This window comes from Sus scrofa, chromosome 13, assembly GCF_054392235.1.
Source record: "Sus scrofa isolate SSC_HxYL_T2T_F1_AM1 chromosome 13, Sscrofa_HxYL_maternal_Yorkshire_Landrace_v2.0, whole genome shotgun sequence".
NCBI lineage: Eukaryota > Metazoa > Chordata > Mammalia > Artiodactyla > Suidae > Sus > Sus scrofa.
The window spans coordinates 55,498,587-55,518,132 of record NC_139395.1 but is presented as its reverse complement, the minus strand read 5'-3'; the positions used below and the strand labels follow the sequence as shown (position 1 = coordinate 55,518,132).

General features: G+C 38.8%; 1 protein-coding gene across 50 annotated transcripts in view; it reads left to right on the top strand.

Annotated features, from left to right (window-relative positions):
- CFAP20DC (CFAP20 domain containing) overlaps positions 1-19,546 on the top strand; it is a 282,882-nt gene that overhangs the window by 87,327 nt on the left and 176,009 nt on the right. For all 50 annotated transcript variants that reach the window (XR_014823405.1, XR_014823403.1, XR_014823404.1 and 47 more), the window contains one exon: positions 4,420-4,534. Coding sequence is in view for 45 of the 50 variants with exons in the window: in XM_084988731.1 (XP_084844857.1) it covers positions 4,420-4,534 (115 nt within the window). In the remaining 5 variants the exon portion in view is untranslated. The remainder of the gene's footprint in view (positions 1-4,419; positions 4,535-19,546) is intronic.

Below are 19,546 nucleotides of genomic sequence, written 5' to 3'. Positions count from 1 at the left end.
GAAGAATGACTGTGTATGTATAAAATTCTTAAGAATCTACCAAACAGCTACCAGAACTCATGAGTGAATTAAGTAAGGGCCCAGGAAACAAGGTCTGTATATACAAAAATCAGTGGTATTTCTATATACTAGTTGTATTCAACTGGTAAGTGAAATTTTAAAATTCATTTTCAGTCATGTCAAAAAACAAAACAGGAACAAATGTAACAAAACATGCAAGACTTCTAAAATGAAACTATAAAAGATTTTGAAACAAATTAAACAAGGCCTTAATAAGTAAATTGAAAGACTTCATACATTTCTCCTTAAATTTATCTATAGCTTAAACACAATCCAGGTTAAAGTATCAACAGATCTTTTTACAGAAAATGACAAGTGGATCCTAAAATCTATATGGAAAATCAAAGGCCAAACAAACCTTGAACAAAACCAAGTTGAAGGGTTTCTTTATCTAGTTTTAAGCCTTACTATGAATCTGCAGTAATCAAAGCAGTGTGACAGTTGGTGTAAGAATCGACAAATGGAAAAATGAAACAAATGGATCAATAGTCCAGAAACAGATCCACACACACTTTTAGTCAGTTGATTTTCAGCAAAGTAGCAAGGTATTTCAGTGAGCAAAGTAAAGTTTTTAATGGTGCTTGGACAACTGGATAAACATAAAGAACACACCCAGTAACTCACACAATACAAAAAAATTAACATAGAATGAATCATAGACTAAATGTAAAACTAACGCTATAAAGATCTGGAAGGAAACATAGGAAAGTACTTTTGCAACTTTGGGCTAGGAGAAAATTTTTTTTTTTGGTCTTTTCTAGGGCCGCACCCACGGCATATGGAGGTTCCCAGGCTAGGGGTCTAATTAGAGCTGCTGCTGCCGGCCTACACCACAGCCACAGCAACCACAGCCACAGCAATGCCGGATCCTTAACCCACTGAGCAAGGCCAGGGATGGAACCCTCAACCTCATGGTTCCTAGTCGGGTTCGTTAACCACTGTGCCACAACAGGAACTCAAGAGAAAATTTTTTTAAAACACAGAAAGCACTACTGTAAACAAGGATGAATCAGACCTCATGAATATTAAAAACTGCTAAGCAAAAATCATCAGGCAGGAAGCTAATCTAGAAAAAGCACATACGAGTGTCCTGTGTGCTATTCTTAATACTTTTCTCTAACTTACAGATATTTCTAAATAAAAAGTTTTTAAAAGATACCATTAAGATGATAGGCAAGATGGAGTTCCCACTGTAGTACAGCAGCTAAGGATCCAGCATTGTCTCTGAAGTGGCACAGGTTTGATCCCTAGCCCAGCGCAGTGAGTTAAGGATCTGGCATTGCCACAGCCATGGCATAGGTTGCAGCTGCAGTCCAGAATGAATCCCCAGCCCATGTATTTCCATATGTTGCAGGTGCAGCCAAAAAACAAAACAAAACAAAACAAACACCAGATAATAGGCAAGAAAAATGCAGTACATATATCTGATCAAAGAACATGTATCTAAAATATATAAAGAATTCTTATAATAAGACAACCCAAAAAAATTGAGTAAAAGACTTTACAGATATTTCACAAGACATACCAATAAACACATAAAAGTATTCAGTGTCATTCATAAGAGAAATACAAATAAAATTACAATGGTATCCAATTCATACCCCCAGAACTAAGATTAAAATCTGATAGTACCAAAACTTGGTGAGAATGTGGAACCACTGTAACCACTTTGAAGAACTGTTTCTATAAAGTTATATGTATATCTTTCCCAATGACCTAGCAAACCCACTCCTACTTAACGAGAGAATGAAAAGACACATCCGCAAGACGACTCTTCAGTCATATTCTTACAGGCTTTATTTGTAAGAAGCTAATACTGGAAACAAATGTTCAACAGGAGAATGAATAAATTGTTGTCTTGCTATACAAGACTCGGCAATTTGAAAAAAGAAGTATTGATTGTTGCTACATCAGGGGTGAATCTTAAACACTTCATGTCAAGTGAAAGAAGCCAAACACAAAAGAGTCTGTTCTACATTATTCAATTTATAAGAAATTTAAAAACAGACAAAACTCATTCATGGTGATAAAAATCAGGACTGAGGGTTGACTAAAGGGACCAGGAGGGAACTTTTCTAGGGTAATGGAAAAGTTATGTTTTATTTGAAGTGGTGATGGCTTGAGTATATACATTTATCAAAATACATGAGATTGAACAATAAAATCTGTACATTTCAGTTACACAGATTTTATCCCAATGTATAAATAAAAGAGACCATATCTGTTTATTTTTATGATATCCATTCATCATTCATGGTAGAATAATTCAGTTACAGCTTCCTATTGTGCACAATAAATTTATAAACCCTTTCTTGACCTTATTGTAAAGACCTTGGCATGATTTGATCTTGCCTCCCTTTTCTACCTTATGTCCCTCCATTACCTACTTAAGTCCTAGCTCTTCTGGCTTTACTGTCTGAAGTAGTTTGTTTTTTGATATTTTTTAGTTAAATCTCTTTTATTTTCTTCATTTCATCTAGGCTAACTTGCATTTATTTTGCTTCTTAATAATTTTTTCACCTGCCTTTTTTCCACTAAAATAGAAGCTCCAGGAGGGTGGGGACCTTACATTTTTCACTATTCTATTCCCCGGTATATTCCCAGGATATTGCTTGACTCAGGGAATATTTGTTGGATATATAAATGAATGAATGTTCCTATTGTTCCATATGTTGATAAAGTGAGAATATACTCAAATGTTCCTGTTTGGAGTTTGGTCCTTACCAGTTCAGCTAAAAATGACGTAGTCTTATCCCTACAGACAAAGCAAACCTTAATAAAACTGTGTCTCAAATAAGTTTTTGGTTAATGTAATCAAACTTTTTGTTTGGTGCAAAGGAATTTTTGTCTCTCTTTTTCTTTCCAGAATTACTGTATAGTCTTTCCTTCTATTTCCTAATTAGAACTTCTTACAAAAGAAAGACAGTGCCTTCCAAAAAATTTTGATCCTAAATCCTGTTGTTAAAATGTTTGAGCACACTAACCAAATGTGTATGTATATTTATTTCAAAAATTTATAAATGAGTTGCTGTACCACTGTATAATGAAACATGCACAAATAAAACATTTTAAAAGGATGGTATGAAAGCTAGTTCTAATATTTTCCTCCTCCCCCATGTGCTTATCCCACTTTGAAGACACTACTACCTTAGGGCAAATATTCCACATTTACTTATACATCTAAGTGTAAAACTTGAAAAGCATTAACATCTTTGCATTTTAAACCTTACCTCTGACTATGGATTGAAAGGCTTTATTGTTTTTTAATGAATTTATGGTACTGTTTAGTGGAGGTAGGGTAGAATGTTTAGGTCTGGGGCATATTCTGAAATCATATCACCTAATTTTTACTTTATTTATTCTTAACATTGTTCAATGATATTTTATAGAAAAATATGTGTAGTATTTTAGAGGAAAGAAATGAGATTAGAAAAGTGGGAAGTAAGGCAAAGAGCTCTAGAAAAGGCTATGTTGATTTTTTTTAATTGTTAATTACACTGTAAATATTGGTAGTAGTATTTCTGAATGAAATGTAGTCTCCTTGAGGAATTGCAAATTATAGAAAATTATCAGTACATGTAGACAATGTTGCTTAAAAATGGAGGAACTATCACTTAAGGCAATATCAATTCTTCAATATAACAGCCTGAGACAGGTTTGGAGATTTTAAGCTTGCTTTGTTACCTCTGAGACCTAAAGGAAGCAGAACATAAAAATGAGCCTCTATCAATTTGAAGCAGACCTAATCTTTGTGATCATGGCTGTGGTCTAAATCTATTAAAGATGTTCAAATTCAGTGTCCTTGGTATCACTGTGGGTTAACCTGAATAGTGAGCAATAAACTTGTGTATTATAATTCTGGTTCAAAGATATGTGCTTGGGAAGTGAAACTGACAGTCAGTGTTTTGTGTCTGTCTCTAGGCGGACTAAGGGCCTATATAAAATGACAGGTGCATTTTTAGGGAAAGAAACCCATAATGTGTTCCTATTTAGTAGGTGACAGTATGTCCCAAGATAACACAAGCTTAAGGGGCTGGAACAAGCATGGTTATTAAAGGCCAGCATTTTCTCAGTTCATACAAATTGAATTTTTTCATAGGCTAGAAGACTGTGGAAATCTAGGGTAAAGCCTTGAAATAAATTAGCATATTAAGTAAATTTATACACTCAGGCTTGTGAGCACTTTGAATTTAAGGAAGAAATTTTATTACTTCTCAAAAGAAAAGGGCACTTTTAAAATTCTGTGTTTGATCTCCCTGTTGGAAAAAGCCTATATGATAAATTATATCATTTTGATGATTATCCAGAGATGTAGTTATTATGGTGATGGGAATCTTTTTCTCTTTCCTTTTTTTTCAGAATTACTGATTTAAGGAACATAAAAAGAAGATTATATTTATCAACAGTCCATAAAGAAGTGTCCTCAACCCCTCTTCATGCAAAAATCCCACTCTTCATGATCAAGCGCAAAATTGTAAGTATCACATGAATATTTCCTAAAATATTAAATTCATTTCAGCAAATATTAACTCTGGGCCTACTTTGTATATGAGGCATTTTGTTAATTTCCATGGTGGTATTAAAACATGAATAAAAATTTGTACTCTTTCTTTCCCTTCAGTAAATGTTAAAATCTGGGAGATGGGCAGAGTTCCCATTGTGGCTCAGTGGTTAACAAATCCAACTAGGAACCATGAGGTTGCAGGTTTGATCCCTGGCCTCACTCAGTGGGTTAAGGATCCAGCGTTGCCGTGAGCTGTGGTGTAGTCATAGATGCGGCTCGGATCTGGTGCTGCTGTGGCTCTAGCATAGGCCAGCGGCTACAGCTCCGACTAGACCCCTAGCCTGGGAACCTCCATATGCTGCAGGTGCGGCACTAGAAAAACACAAAAAGACAAAAAAAAAAAAAAATCTAGGAGGCGGGCAAATATAATTGTTTTAATATCTGGAATATCACCAAAACTGTTACAGGAAGCACAGAACAGAAAGAAAGGGAAAGAAATCCATATGACTACAAGATGAGGAGAGGTTTCATAAAGGAGATCGCTTGGCAAAGGGTTTGAAGGACTAGAATTTTAACAGGGAAAGATGAAAAGCTGAGCATTCCAAGCAAAAGGAACAGCATGAGTCAAATCATGGAGGCTAGAAGGTTGTACATATTTGGAGAACAGAGAAGGATTTATCGTTGTTGCCAGATTTTAAAAAATAGCCTTAAGGAAACATCAGTCCTACAATACAAGAGCCTGATAATAGGTTGGGAGATTTGTATTATCTTTTAGGCCCGAAACAGCATAATGTGTAAGTAGGTGAGCACTAGGTTACAGGCTAGTAAGCTTGGGCCTGGTACAACCAACTAGTGTTTCTCAAACGTTGATCATTTCAGTACTGCTCTCATGACTTTACTATGTTTGTGTAGTACTTGTTCCAGTATGTACTTAATACTTTCCTTTAAATCAACGTAACTTTTTTTTTACTTAAATTTATTTTTAAACTTTATATCATACAGAAAAATGAAAAATGAGTATAACTTTCCAGAATTAAAAAGTAACTGAAACAATAAACAAACTGAAAACAAAACAATATTTTAAAATCCAGCTAAGTACTATTTCCTATTTAGGGCTCTGTCCAGAGGCCTATTCTTTGTTAACAAGGGTTTTTCAAGGGTTATATACATGTTGAAGCTTTTTCTTGGGCCATTATTAGGATTGAAAGCAATCTTAGGATAAAGGGAAAATTTTTTTTCCGTGATCTGGAATCATTTAATACCATGCCCATGTACCATCTAAAACCATTTCACAAATGGTGCATGTTCTACTCTTTGGAAACCATTATAGCAAAGAAAAAGAAGCCATTATAGCTTTTGGTTTGGAGAGTCAGTTCTGTGCTTTGGGAAGATTGCTCTGGTTAGTGACATTTGGAATGGGTTGGAAGGGCTAGAAAGTAGAGATGAAGAGAATATTTCCAGATAGGGTAAATGAAGACTAAGTCAGTGCCAGTAGAGAAATAGTTGTAAGATAATGTCACAAGTTTATAGTTCAATGAGCCATACATATTTAAACATATTTTCCATAACATGTTTTACATGCTACGAGAGCAGGACCCATGCTGAACTGTGGAGCACCAAGGGAGTGGTCATGGAAAGACTTTCAGAAGAGGATGCCTGAGCTGGGCCTTGAAGGATGAGAAGGCATTAACTAGTTCAAATGGGGGCAGCATTCCTAGAAAGGGTAGCATTAAGAGTAGCTCCATGAAATATGCAGGCAAGTCCAACAATCCATTGTTGCTGAAAAAAGACAAGAAAAGTCAGTTAAGTCTTAAGGCTGAAGAGGGAAGCAGGGCAACTTCCTTGTAGACCTTGTATTTATAGCCATGGAGCTTGGACTTTTATCTCGTAGGTGATAGGGAGCTATTGAAGGGGTTGCCGCAGGAAGTCATAGTCAGATTTGCATTTTAGATAGAACACTGTTTGGAAGATGGGTAGGAAGGATGAGACCAGAGGCTAGCAGGCCCAGTCAAAAAGTCAGTGCTATGGTCACAAGAAGGTAAGCTCCACGAGAGCAGAGGTTTTGTATCATTTTGTTACTCTTCTATCCCCTGTTCCTATAGCAGTACCTGGCTTCTCTTAGGCGCTCAGTAATTATGTAAGTGGGTGGATGGATGTATGATGAATGGATGGTGAGATGAATGGTGGGTGTAACAGAGATGAGGTCCTAGAGTTGGAAGATAGAAATCAGAGTGGTGATGAGGGAACAGAGTTGAACAATAACTAAGATTTTTAACTGATGATTATTTAGATGTTAGAAATGAAGAAGAAGGAAAAATTGAGGATGACTCCCAGTTGACTTTCTAGTTTAGATGACTGATGACAGTCAATACATGGAAAGAATCCAGGGGAGTTCCCGTCGTGGCACAGTGGTTAACGAATCCGACTAGGAACCATGAGGTTGCGGGTTTGGTCCCTGCCCTTGCTCAGTGGGTTAACGATCCGGCGTTGCCGTGAGCTGTGGTGTAGGTTGCAGATGCGGCTCGGATCCCGTGTTGCTGTGGCTCTGGTGTAGGCCGGTGGCTACAGCTCCGATTCGCCCCCTAGCCTGGGAACCTCTATATGCCGCGGGAGCGGCCCAAGAAATAGCAACAACAACAACAACAAAAGACAAAAAAAAAAAAAAAAAAAAAAAAGAATCCAGGAGAAAGAGCAGGGTTAGAAAGGCAAGATGAAAATGTTGATAAAAGAGTCTTTAGAGATTTACATTGAGAATTTAGGGAGTGCATATATGCTGTAACATATATGGATGCTAGTCCTAGAGAGACGTATTTCTTGGCTATTTGGGCTTCTTCAGCATCCAGGTGGCAGTTAAAGTCATGAAAATGGATGAAATTGCCTGCAGGGAGAAAACAGAATGGCAAAAATAACAACAACAAAAGGGGCTACGGAAGGAAATGCAAGGGCCTACCTGAGAAAAGAAATGGGCAAAGGAGATCTTCTGGGAGAGAGGACAAGATGGCGGAGGAGTAGGGGAACACGCTCGCCCTCTCCCACAAACACAACAAAAAAAGCACATCTACAGAATAAATGACTCGCACAGAACAGCAACCAATCGCTGGCAGAGGAACCTAAACTCCAATAACGGCAAGAAGTTCGTGACATTACTGGGCAGAACGGGAGAAAAGAGGAGAGTGAGAGAAGGTGAATCCGAGCGGGACGGGCGCTCCCGAAAGGGAACTGCAGAGGAGAAAGGGATCCCGCACCTTGGAAAGTCACCTACACGGGGGAAAGATCAAATGAACCGGAGGAATCTCCAGATGCAGAGAAGAGTGTAGCAGTAAGTTGGAGTACGGAAAAGCCGATCAAGAACCGAACGGACTATCAGAACTACGGGCACAGTCACCAAAAATTGAGACGCCTGGGTGGGGGCTGGGCACCGAATCCTCGCCTCCAGAGGTTAGTCCCCGGGAAAGGGCCGGGGGACGCCTGGGTGGGGGCTGGGCACCGAGACCGCGGCCCCAGAGGTTAGTCCCTGGGAAAGGAACGGGGGACACCTGGGTGGGGGCTGGGCACCGAGACCGTGGCTCCAGAGGTTAGTCCCCGGGCTGGGGGGGCGTGGCACAGTGGAAACTGCTTGGGAGGTCTAGAAACCATTTGACGGGGCAGAGACTGCCTGGGAGACTAGAAAACAAAGCTGTTGCAGAGGAAGGGAGCAATACTCTAGGGGTGGGGAAGTGGAAAGCCGCATCAGAGGGAACCTGGGAGAAGAGCCTGGTCTGCACCTGTGCTGGGGAGGGGAGAGAAGAAGGGGTGGGTCCCCATAGAATACCCCCCACACCACAGCAAGCTTACATGCCCGCTAGCTAGCTGAAAGCTGTGCTTCCCAGTGCATCCCCTCCCCCCACCCCCACAACCCCCTACGCTCTCCCAAACCTGGGGCTGCCTGCCATCCAGGAGGGCTGGCATCAACAATTGCCTGAAGCCTACCACTGCAGAGGATGTCCCTGCACAGGCCTGCTTGCCCTTTGGAGGGGCTACATCTCTGCAGAGCAGCACCAAACGCCACCAGCCCCCGAGAAAAGGCCTGCAGCCCAGAAAAGCTAGAAGAAGCCTAGCCAGGCCGTGAATATATCTGCCTAATTCTCTGACGGTTTTTCTGAGTCGGGCTGCCCCGGAGAGGAGCCTCTTGGATTTCCAGTGGCCCTGCTACCCGCCCAAGCCCCCAGGGGATGCCGAGACCTAGTGGACCAACTGCATAGGACTGCCAGCTCCAGGCAGGACCCCCTGCAGCCCAGAAAAGCTGCAACAAGCTTGGCTGAGCCAGGAAAAGATCTCAGACGGTCTTTCTGAGTCGGGCTGCCCTGGGGAGGAGCCTCTTGGGTTTCCAGTGGCCCTGCTACATGCCAAAGCCCCCAGGGGGTGCCCCACTCCCGCGGAATAGCTGCTCAGCACCACCAGCCCCCTGGAAGAGCCCCTGCAGCCCAGAAAAGCTGCAACAAGCTTGGCCAGATTGTGAAAAGATCCGCCTATATTCTCAGGCCATCCTTCTGAGTTGGGCTGCCCTAGGGAAGAGCCTCTTAGGTTCTCAGTGACCCAGATAGCTGCTCCAGCCCCCAGGGAGTGCTGCACTCCTGAGGAACAGCTGCCAAACACCGCCAACCCCCTGCAAGAACCCCACAGCCTAAAAACACCAGAGCAAGCTCTGCATGACCAAGTGAAATCTGCTACCATTGTGGTGTGGACCTCCCAGTCCTGTCTGCCGTCAGGAAGTCCTCCTTTGCTTCAAAGAAACACTGTTAGCCCCATCAACACTCCAGAAAAGCCACACTGCCTCAAAAAAGATTGACCAACAACGCCAGCCCTCAGGAAATATTCCACAGCAGTGACAAGGCAAACACTACCCGATAACAGAGAGTACAACTCCCTCAGGAGAAAGAAGACAACAAGCAAGATGAAGAAGCTGAGAAACCACCCCCAGTCAAACCAACGGGAGAACTCACCTCAAACAGTCAACAATGAAACAGATCTCTGCAGTCAGACAGACCTGGAGTTCAAAAGAGAAATAGTGAAAATACTGAAGGAATTAAGAGAAGATATGAACAGTAATGCAGATACCCTCAGAAAGGAACTAGAAAATATAAGGAGGAGCCAAGAAAAACTAGAATATTCATTTGCAGAGATGCAAACTGAACTAAGGGCAGTAAAAACCAGAATGAATAATGCAGAAGAACGAATCAGTGATATGGAAGATAGAATAATGGAAATCACCCAATCAGGTCAGCAGACAGAAAACCGAATCAAAAAACTGGAAAGCAATATAAGACACCTATGGGATAATATAAAGCGGGCCAATCTATGCATAATAGGAATTCCAGAAGGAGTAGAAAAAGATAAGGGAATGGAAAATATATTTGAAGAAATTATCACTGGAAACTTCCCAAATCTAAAGGATACTGGATTCAAGATACAAGAAGCACAGAGGGCCCCAAACAAACTGAACCCAAACAGACCCACACCAAGACACATCATAATAAAAATGGCAAAAGTTAGTGATAAGGAGAGGATCCTAAAGGCAGCAAGAGAAAAACAGAATGTTACCTACAAGGGACCCCCCTTAAGAATATCAGCTGATTTCTCTGCAGAAACACTACAGGCCAGGAGGGAATGGCAAGAGATATTTAAAGTGCTAAAAGGAAAAAATATGCAACCTAGAATACTCTATCCAGCAAGAATATCATTTAAAATAGAAGGGGAAATAAAAATTTTTCCCAACAAACAAAAACTTAAAGAATACAGCAACACAAAACCCAGATTAAAGGAAATATTGAAAGGGCTTCTCTAAACCAAAAAGAAAGGAAGAAAAGGGAAGAAAAAAGAAAAGAAAAAAAAAAGAAGAAGAGGAAGAACTAGGACTGAGGAAACTGCAATCAGAGAGTAGTTACTCAAATAAGCCAGCATACAGATTTAATCATGAACATGCTTCAAACAAAATAAAATTAAAAAGAAAAAAATAAAAAAGAGTCATCAAAACCATAAAATGTGGGCAAGGGATGTCAGGAGGTAAATAACCCTTTTTGTTTATATGTATGTCTCTCTTCTTAATTTTAATATAGTAATGAAGTGTTTGAACTTACAGGACCATCAGGCTAAAACACACAATTATGGGAAGGGGTTAGCATACTTAAAAAACAGGGCAACCACAAGCCAAAACCAAATATTGCATTTGCAAAAAATGAAAAAAAAAAATACACTCAAGCAGATAATAACAGGAGACCATCCAACCAAAAAAAAAAAAAAAAAAGAAGAATGGAGAACCATAGAATCAACTGGAACATGAGGTTCAAATGGCAATAAATAATCATCTATCAATTATCACCTTAAATGTCAATGGACTGAATGCCCCAATCAAAGGACACAGAGTGGCTGAGTGGATAAAAAGGCAAAAACCTTCAATATGCTGCCTACAAGAAACTCACCTTAGGACAAAGGATACATATAGATTGAAAGTGAAAGGCTGGGGAAAAGTATTTCACGCCAATAGACATGACAGAAAAGCAGGAGTCGCAACGCTCATATCAGACAAAATAGACTTTAAAACAAAAGACATAAAGAAAGACAAAGAAGGACACTACTTAATGATTAAGGGATCCATCCAAGGAGAGGATGTTGCTATCATCAACATATATGATATGTTGTATCTGGGTGCTCCCAAATACAGGAGCACCCAGATACATACAACAAATATTAACAGACATAAAGGGAGATATTGATGAGAATACAATCATAGTAGGAGACTTTAATACCCCCCTCACATCAATGGACAGATCCTCTAAACAGAAAACCAATGAAGCAACAGAGATCCTAAAGGAAACAATAGAAAAGTTAGACTTCATTGATATCTTCAGGACACTACATCCAAAAAAAGCAGAATACACATTCTTCTCAAATGCTCATGGAACATTCTCAAGAATCGACCACATATTGGGACACAAAGCTAACCTCAATAAATTTAGGAGCATAGAAATTATTTCAAGTATCTTCTCTGACCACAATGCCATGAAATTAGAAACCAACCATGGGAAAAGGAAAGAGAAAAAACCTACTACATGGAGACTAAACAACATGCTACTAAAAAACGAATGGGTCAATGAGGAAATCAAGAAGGAAATTAAAAACTACCTTGAAACAAATGATAATGAAGACACAACCTCTCAAAACCTATGGGATGCTGCGAAAGCAGTGCTCAGAGGGAAATTTATAGCAATCCAGGCCTTTCTCAAAAAAGAAGAAAGATCCCAAATTGACAACTTAACCCTCCACCTAAATGAATTAGAAAAAGAAGAACAAAAAAGTCCTAAAGTCAGCAGAAGGAAGGAAATTATAAAGATCAAAGAAGAAATGAATAAAATAGAGACTCAAAAAACAATAGAGGAAATTAATAAAACCAAGAGCTGGTTCTTTGAAAAGGTGAACAAAATTGACAAACCCCTGGCCAGACTCACTAAAAAGAGGAGAGAAAGAAACCAAATCACCAAAATTATAAATGAAAAAGGAGAAATCACAATGGATACAGCAGAAATACAAAAAACCATAAGAGAATACTATGAACAACTATATGGCAACAAGTTTGACAATCTGGAAGAAATGGACAATTTTCTAGAATCTTACAGCCTGCCCAAACTGAATCAAGTAGAAACAGACCAACTGAACAGACCAATCACTAGAAATGAAATTGAAGAGGTCATAAAATCACTCCCTACAAATAAAAGTCCAGGACCAGATGGCTTCACAGGTGAATTTTATCAAACATATAAAGAGGAATTGGTGCCCATCCTCCTTAAACTCTTTCAAAAGGTTGAAGAAGAAGGAATACTCCCAAAGACATTCTATGATGCCACCATCACCCTCATTCCAAAACTAGACAGAGATACCACCAAAAAAGAAAACTATCACCCAATATCATTGATGAATATAGATGCAAAAATTCTCAACAAAATCTTAGCCAACCGAATCCAACAACATATCAAAAAAATTATACACCATGACCAGGTTGGGTTCATCCCAGGTTCACAAGGATGGTTCAGCATACGCAAATCAATCAGCATCATACACCACATTAACAAAAAAAAAGTCAAAAATCATATGATCATCTCAATAGACGCAGAAAAAGCATTTGACAAAGTTCAACATCCATTCATGATCAAGACCCTCGCCAAAGTGGGTATAGAGGGAACATTCCTGAATATAATCAAAGCCATTTATGATAAACCCACAGCAAATATAATACTCAATGGGGAAAAACTGAAAGCCTTCTCACTCAAATCTGGAACAAGACAGGGATGCCCACTCTCACCACTGCTCTTCAACATAGTTTTGGAAGTCCTAGCCACAGCAATTAGACAAACAAAAGAAATAAAAGGCATCCATATAGGAAGAGAAGAGATCAAACTGTCACTGTATGCAGATGACATGATACTATACATAGAAAACCCTAAGGACTCAACCCCAAAACTCCTTGAACTGATTAATAAATTCAGCAAAGTAGCAGGATATAAGATTAACATTCAGAAGTCAGTGGCATTTCTGTATACCAGCAATGAACTATTAGAAAAGGAATACAAAAATATAATACCTTTTAAAATTGCACCTCACAAAATCAAATACCTCGGAATACACCTGACCAAGGAGGTAAAGGACCTATATGCCAAGAACTATAAAACTTTAATCAAAGAAATCAAAGAAGATGTAAAGAAATGGAAAGATAGTCCATGCTCCTGGATTGGGAAAATCAATATTGTAAAAATGGCCATACTACCCAAAGCAATCTACAGATTCAATGCAATCCCTATCAAATTACCCATGACATTTTTCACAGAACTAGAACAAACAATCCAAACATTTATATGGAACAACAAAAGACCCAGAATCGCCAAAGCAATCCTGAGAAACAAAAACCAAGCAGGAGGCATAACTCTCCCAGACTTCAAGAAATACTACAAAGCCACAGTCATCAAAACAGTGTGGTACTGGTATCAAAACAGACAGACCGACCAATGGAACAGAATAGAGAATCCGGAAATAAACCCTGACACCTATGGTCAATTAATCTTTGTCAAGGGAGGCAAGAACATAAAATGGGAAAAAGAAAGACTGTTTAGCAAGCATTGCTGGCAAACCTGGACAGCTGCATGCAAAGCAATGAAACTAGAACACACCCTCACACCATGCACAAAAATAAACTCCAAATGGCTGAAAGACTTAAATATACGACAGGACACCATCAAACTCCTAGAAGAAAACATAGGCAAAACACTCTCTGACATCAACATCATGAATATTTTCTCAGGTCAGTCTCCCAAAGCAATAGAAACTAGAGCAAAAATAAACCCATGGGACCTCATCAAACTGAAAAGCTTTTGCACAGCAAAGGAAACCCAAAAGAAAACAAAAAGACAACTTACAGAATGGGAGAAAATAGTTTCAAATGATGCAACCGACAAGGGCTTAAGCTCTAGAATATATAAACAACTTATACAACTCAACAGCAAAAAAGCCAATCAATCAATGGAAAAATGGGCAAAAGACCTGAATAGACATTTCTCCAAAGAAGATATACAGATGGCCAACAAACACATTAAAAAATGCTCAACATCGCTGATTATAAGAGAAATGCAAATCAAAACTACCATGTGATATCACCTCACACCAGTCAGAATGGCCATCATTAATAAGTCCACAAATAACAAGTGCTGGAGGGGGTGTGGAGAAAAGGGAACCCTCCTGCACTGCTGGTAGGAATGTAAACTGGTACAGCCACTATGGAGAACAGTTTGGAGATACCTTAGAAATCTATACATAGAACTTCCATATGACCCCGCAATCCCACTCTTGGGCATCTATCCAGACAAAACTCTACTTAAAAGAGACACATGCACCCGCATGTTCATTACAGCACTATTCACAATAGCCAGGACATGGAAACAACCCAAATGTCCATCGACAGATGATTGGATTTGGAAGAAGTGGTATATATACACAATGGAATACTACTCAGCCATAAAAAAAGAATGACATAATGCCATTTGCAGCAACATGGATGGAACTAGAGAATCTCATCCTGAGTGAAATGAGCCAGAAAGACAAAGACAAATACCATATGATATCACTTATATCTGGAATCTAATATCCAGCACAAATGAACATCTCCTCAGAAAAGAAAATCATGGACTTGGAGAAGAGACTTGTTGCTGCCTGATGGGAGGAGGAGGGAGTGGGAGGGATGGGGAGCTTGGGCTTATCAGACACAACCTAGAATAGATTTATAAGGAGATCCTGCTGAATAGCATTGAGAACTATGTCTAGATACTCATGTTGCAACAGAAGAAATGGTGGGGGAAAAATGTAATTGTAATGTATACATGTAAGGATAACCTGACCCCCTTGCTGTACAGTGGGAAAATAAAAATAAATAAGTAAATAAATAAATAAATAAAAGACCATCTTCTTATTAAAAAAAAAAAATAAAGGAAGAAATGGGCAAAGGAATAAGAATCCATGAACGAGACAGGGCAACAAGGAGAAGGTGATGTGAAGCATGACTCAGAGTAGAGTGTGGGAGAAATCAAGGGCGTTTCAATAAGAGAGAAAAGTAAAGATGTGAAATTATTTGGGGATGTGACCTTCAGGAGGACATTAGTAACACCATCGAGAAGTTTTGGTGTATGAGGAAGGAGGCAAGGCAGTGGGATAAGCAGCTAGAAGGTGAAGACATGAGAGCATCCCAACCATTGCTTTCAGTGGCCACATCCACTGGGCTTGATGTTCAAGTAGCTAATAGAGGATAGGTGTCAAAGATAACTCTGAGATTTTGAATTTGGAAATTTAGAGACTGAGCTTGGTAACAAACTGCACTGTGGAATAAATTGATGATTTCTGTTGGCAGTAGAATTATTTTAATTCATTGTATACTAAACATTCATAAATGCACATAGATTAAATGCAAATACTCCAGTTATTTAAGTTAATCATATAAAACATTAGGGAAGTAGTTTAGTGCCGTACAAATTAAATTATATTCATCTTCTTATATTTAAGTTGATTTCCTTATTCATCTAAGATTAAGTGTAAATTATGCACAAGACCACTACAGTATCCTGTGTGTGTGGTTAATAAGTCATTTTGTCATTCCTTGCTTTTGTGAATTCATTCACCCTTGTCAGTTAACTAACTCTGAAGTTTCTGTATATTTTATTAAAATCTGAACTGATCATCCTGTATACAATTTTAATACGCACACAGACATATGGTATACCCTGCATTCAGTGGCATTTGTGGCAATACAGTATTTGAAAATAAAACAATTTCTATTAAAAGTAAACCACACAGGGAGTTCCTATTGTGACTTAACAGGTTAAGAACCAGCATAATCTTTGTGAGGTTGCAGGTTCAATCCCTGGCCTCGCTCAGCGGGTTAAAGATCCAGTGTTGCTATGGCTGTGGCGGAGGCTGGGAGCTGCAGCTCCAGTTCAACCTAGAAACTTCCATATGCCTTAGGTGCAGCCGTAAAAAAGTAAACTACACAGATATCTCATTGAGATGGAAAGTTAGCTTCACTGAACAATCTTTCATATTTAATAAATGAGTCCTTAGGAATATGTACTAACAGTACCAGGTATCTAATGATCTAAGAATTGTGCTATTTAAACTAAACAGAAAATAGCCATAACAGGTCCTGTGGGACAGTGTGTTTTAACTCATCTTAACTCATCATCCACCTCATCTTCTCATCCCCAGCAGGACAGCTCAGTAGAGAATATAAAGGAGAGGAGATGCAGGCTTGAAAGTTACATGTAGTTGTTAGAAAAAATCCAAGTGGGAAAAAATCAAATTGATGTGTTCTCTTAGATGACTTCAGCTCATGCTAAATTTTAAAATGCAAAATAGTCACAACATAACTAGAATTTTTCTTCTTAATGTAATTAAATTGAGAAAAATTTTTCACTTCATCTGAGGCAGTCTTAAGCAAAGACAAGGTATCTATTTCTATAGTATTCCCTTCCCAATGAAATCATCAAATCATAACCCTTACTTGCGAGATGTCCTGATTATTCTATATTTTGTGAAATAGAAACATGTAAATAATATGTAGGAGATTAGAGCAGGGTATCTGAGTTCTGGACTAACTAATTATGTGACCCTGCAAGTTCCAGGGTTTGTTTTCCTCATTTGTAAAAGGAGGAAATGTGCTTGCCTGTTCCAGAAATTGTTTGAGGAACACTCAAACACTAAGAAATTCAGTTCTCAAACTTGTTCTTATTTCCCCTCATTTTCCTCCTGATCCAGGAGATTCTATAGCAACAAAGGATCTTTTCTTTCCACACCTAACATAATCTGTTCCAAATGAGCCCTTATTGAATTAAAGCTGAGTCATGTTGAAGAGAAATTTCTGCAGAAAGCAGCAAGGTGACAGAGCATTCCACCCATGCCTGGGATCCTCCCTGGTGTTGGTGTGATGTTGGCCCTAGATCTCTGCTCTTTGCAAAAGCACTTGCTTCTTTCCACTTTTTAAGAGCTGTAGATATTTTGATGATAAGTCTCAAATTACAGTATTTTAAAAGCACTTCAGCTAACAATTATAAAGCAGGAGATTTCACATAAAATTTCTGAACTCTTTTTTAAAAAAATAGGTAACATTGACTCTGTTTTCTTACACAGCGAGCGAGTAGAGCTGACTACTGCTACATACTACTGACGGAGCATTAAGCTCTCCTGTGAAGTTGTCCTCTCTACTCAGAAGGATGTGGGTGCACTCATACCCTTCCTGCTTCACTCATTTAACTGTACTGTCTGGGGTCTCTAGGAATATAGTTTGCAACCCCTGAGGATAATTGCCAGATGGTCCACTTTGCCTTCATTCTTTCACATAGCCTTCACATAACCAGAGGCAGCAAGTGAAGTTAATACTTTTTATAGCCACAATACAACAACATGAATATTTACTTAGAGGCTGCTTACTGTTCAGTTACCATAAAATATTCAACCTCTCAAAAATTTTTTTGTGTTATTCTTAATTATGAAGAATACATTTTAACATTTAAATTATAACAATTTAGACATTTAATTTAGGTTTTCAATGACAAGAGCAGTTTTAAAAATTAATAACCATCATATTAAACAGTGGAGGTAGCCACTTAGTCAAGACTCACTGAAATCAATCTCACTTCTTTAATATAATTTCAATTAGTTGGTGATGGTATCAGATGAACATCATTGTCTTGCCACCAAAGTATATATTAATGCACAGTAAATTTAATTCCATTTGAATAGGAAGTTAAGATGTGAGATATCACTGAGAATGAATTTCATTGGAGTTATAACAACATAGTATGATGTATTACAATGCCAAATTCTTTTACTAACCTTTACCACTCAAATACCCAGTGTATGTCATTTAAATAGAATTACTCTTTAGGAGTTGTACTTTCTTGAACCACAACTCTGATGGAATATATTATAGGTTTTATTACAAACTCAAAGTGTGACATAATGTTTTTAAAATTTCTCCTCAAAGACTGTTTTTCTCATAGAAATTTTTGGTTCTTAACAGTGTTTAATTTATTGAGTGTCATTGAATGAACAGAGAATGGAAGAGGCCAATATTTTTTAGATACGGTGTCATTGGGATCCAAGCTGCATTTATAACATACACCACAGCTTGCAATAACCATGGATCCTTAACCCATTGAGCAAGGCCAGGGATCAAATTGCACGCATCCTCATGAATACCAGTATGATTCTTAACTCGCTGAGCCACAACAGGAACTCCTCACTGTAATGTTTATGATACTTATCTGAGGTTTGTAAATGTTTTCACCTTACCCATGTACATATCATTTAAAAATAACTCTTTTTCATTCTCACTACTCAACTACTCATTCTCTTTTTCATTCTCAACTACTCAGTTTCATGCTCTTCTCTGCTGACTATGAATGGTTATGTAAAATAGGAACAGCTACATAAATAGGGCACAAAAGATCCTGTCTACAGAACAGAAACAGATCACAGACATGGAGAGCAGACCTATGGTTGCCAGGGGGGTGGGGGCAAAATTGGGATGGATGGAAAGTTTGGGGTTGGTAGATGCAAACTATTACATTTAGAATGGATAAGCAATGGAGTCCTACTGTATAACAAAGGGAACTGTATCCAGTCTCTTGGGGCAGAACATGGTGTGAGATAGTATGAGAAAAAGAATGTATTTATATGTACGACTGGGTTACTGTGCTGTACAGCAGAAATGGATGCAATGCTATAAATCAACTATACTCTAATTTTTAAAAAAAATGTTTGTTCTGGAAAATGAATGATTACCTAGCTAGGTAATCACCCTATTTCAAATCACATGAATAGGCAGAATATTGTTGAAGCGTGGCCTCTATAGCTAGATTGTAGGGGTTCAAGTCCTAGTTGTTACTTCCTGTCTATAGGCCCTTTGGCAAGTTAGTTATCTCTGAGTGCTTCAGTTTCCTCACGGGTTAAGCAGTGTCATTTCTAGAACCTACTTCATAGAGGTTAGAATTTTATTTTATTTATTTATTTATTTATTTTTGTCTTTTTGCCTTTTCTAGGGCCGCTTCCTGTGGCATATGGAGGTTCCCAGGCTAGGGGTTGAATCGGACCTGTGGCTGCCGGCCTATGCCAGAGCCACAGCAACGCGGGATCCGAGCCACGTCTGCAACCTACACCACAGCTCAGGGCAACGCTGGATCCTTAACCCACTGAGTAAGGCCAGGGACTGAACCCGCCACCTCATGGTTCCTAGTCAGATTCATTAACCACTGTGCCACAACAGGAACTGCGAGGTTAGAATTAAAGGCGTTATTACTTAGAACAGAGCCAAGCTTTATAGTAAGTTCTCAGTTACTGTTAATGAAATTGTTATTATTTTGTAATTTTCTCTTGACATTAATTCATGTTTATTAATTTGTGAATAATGTTATC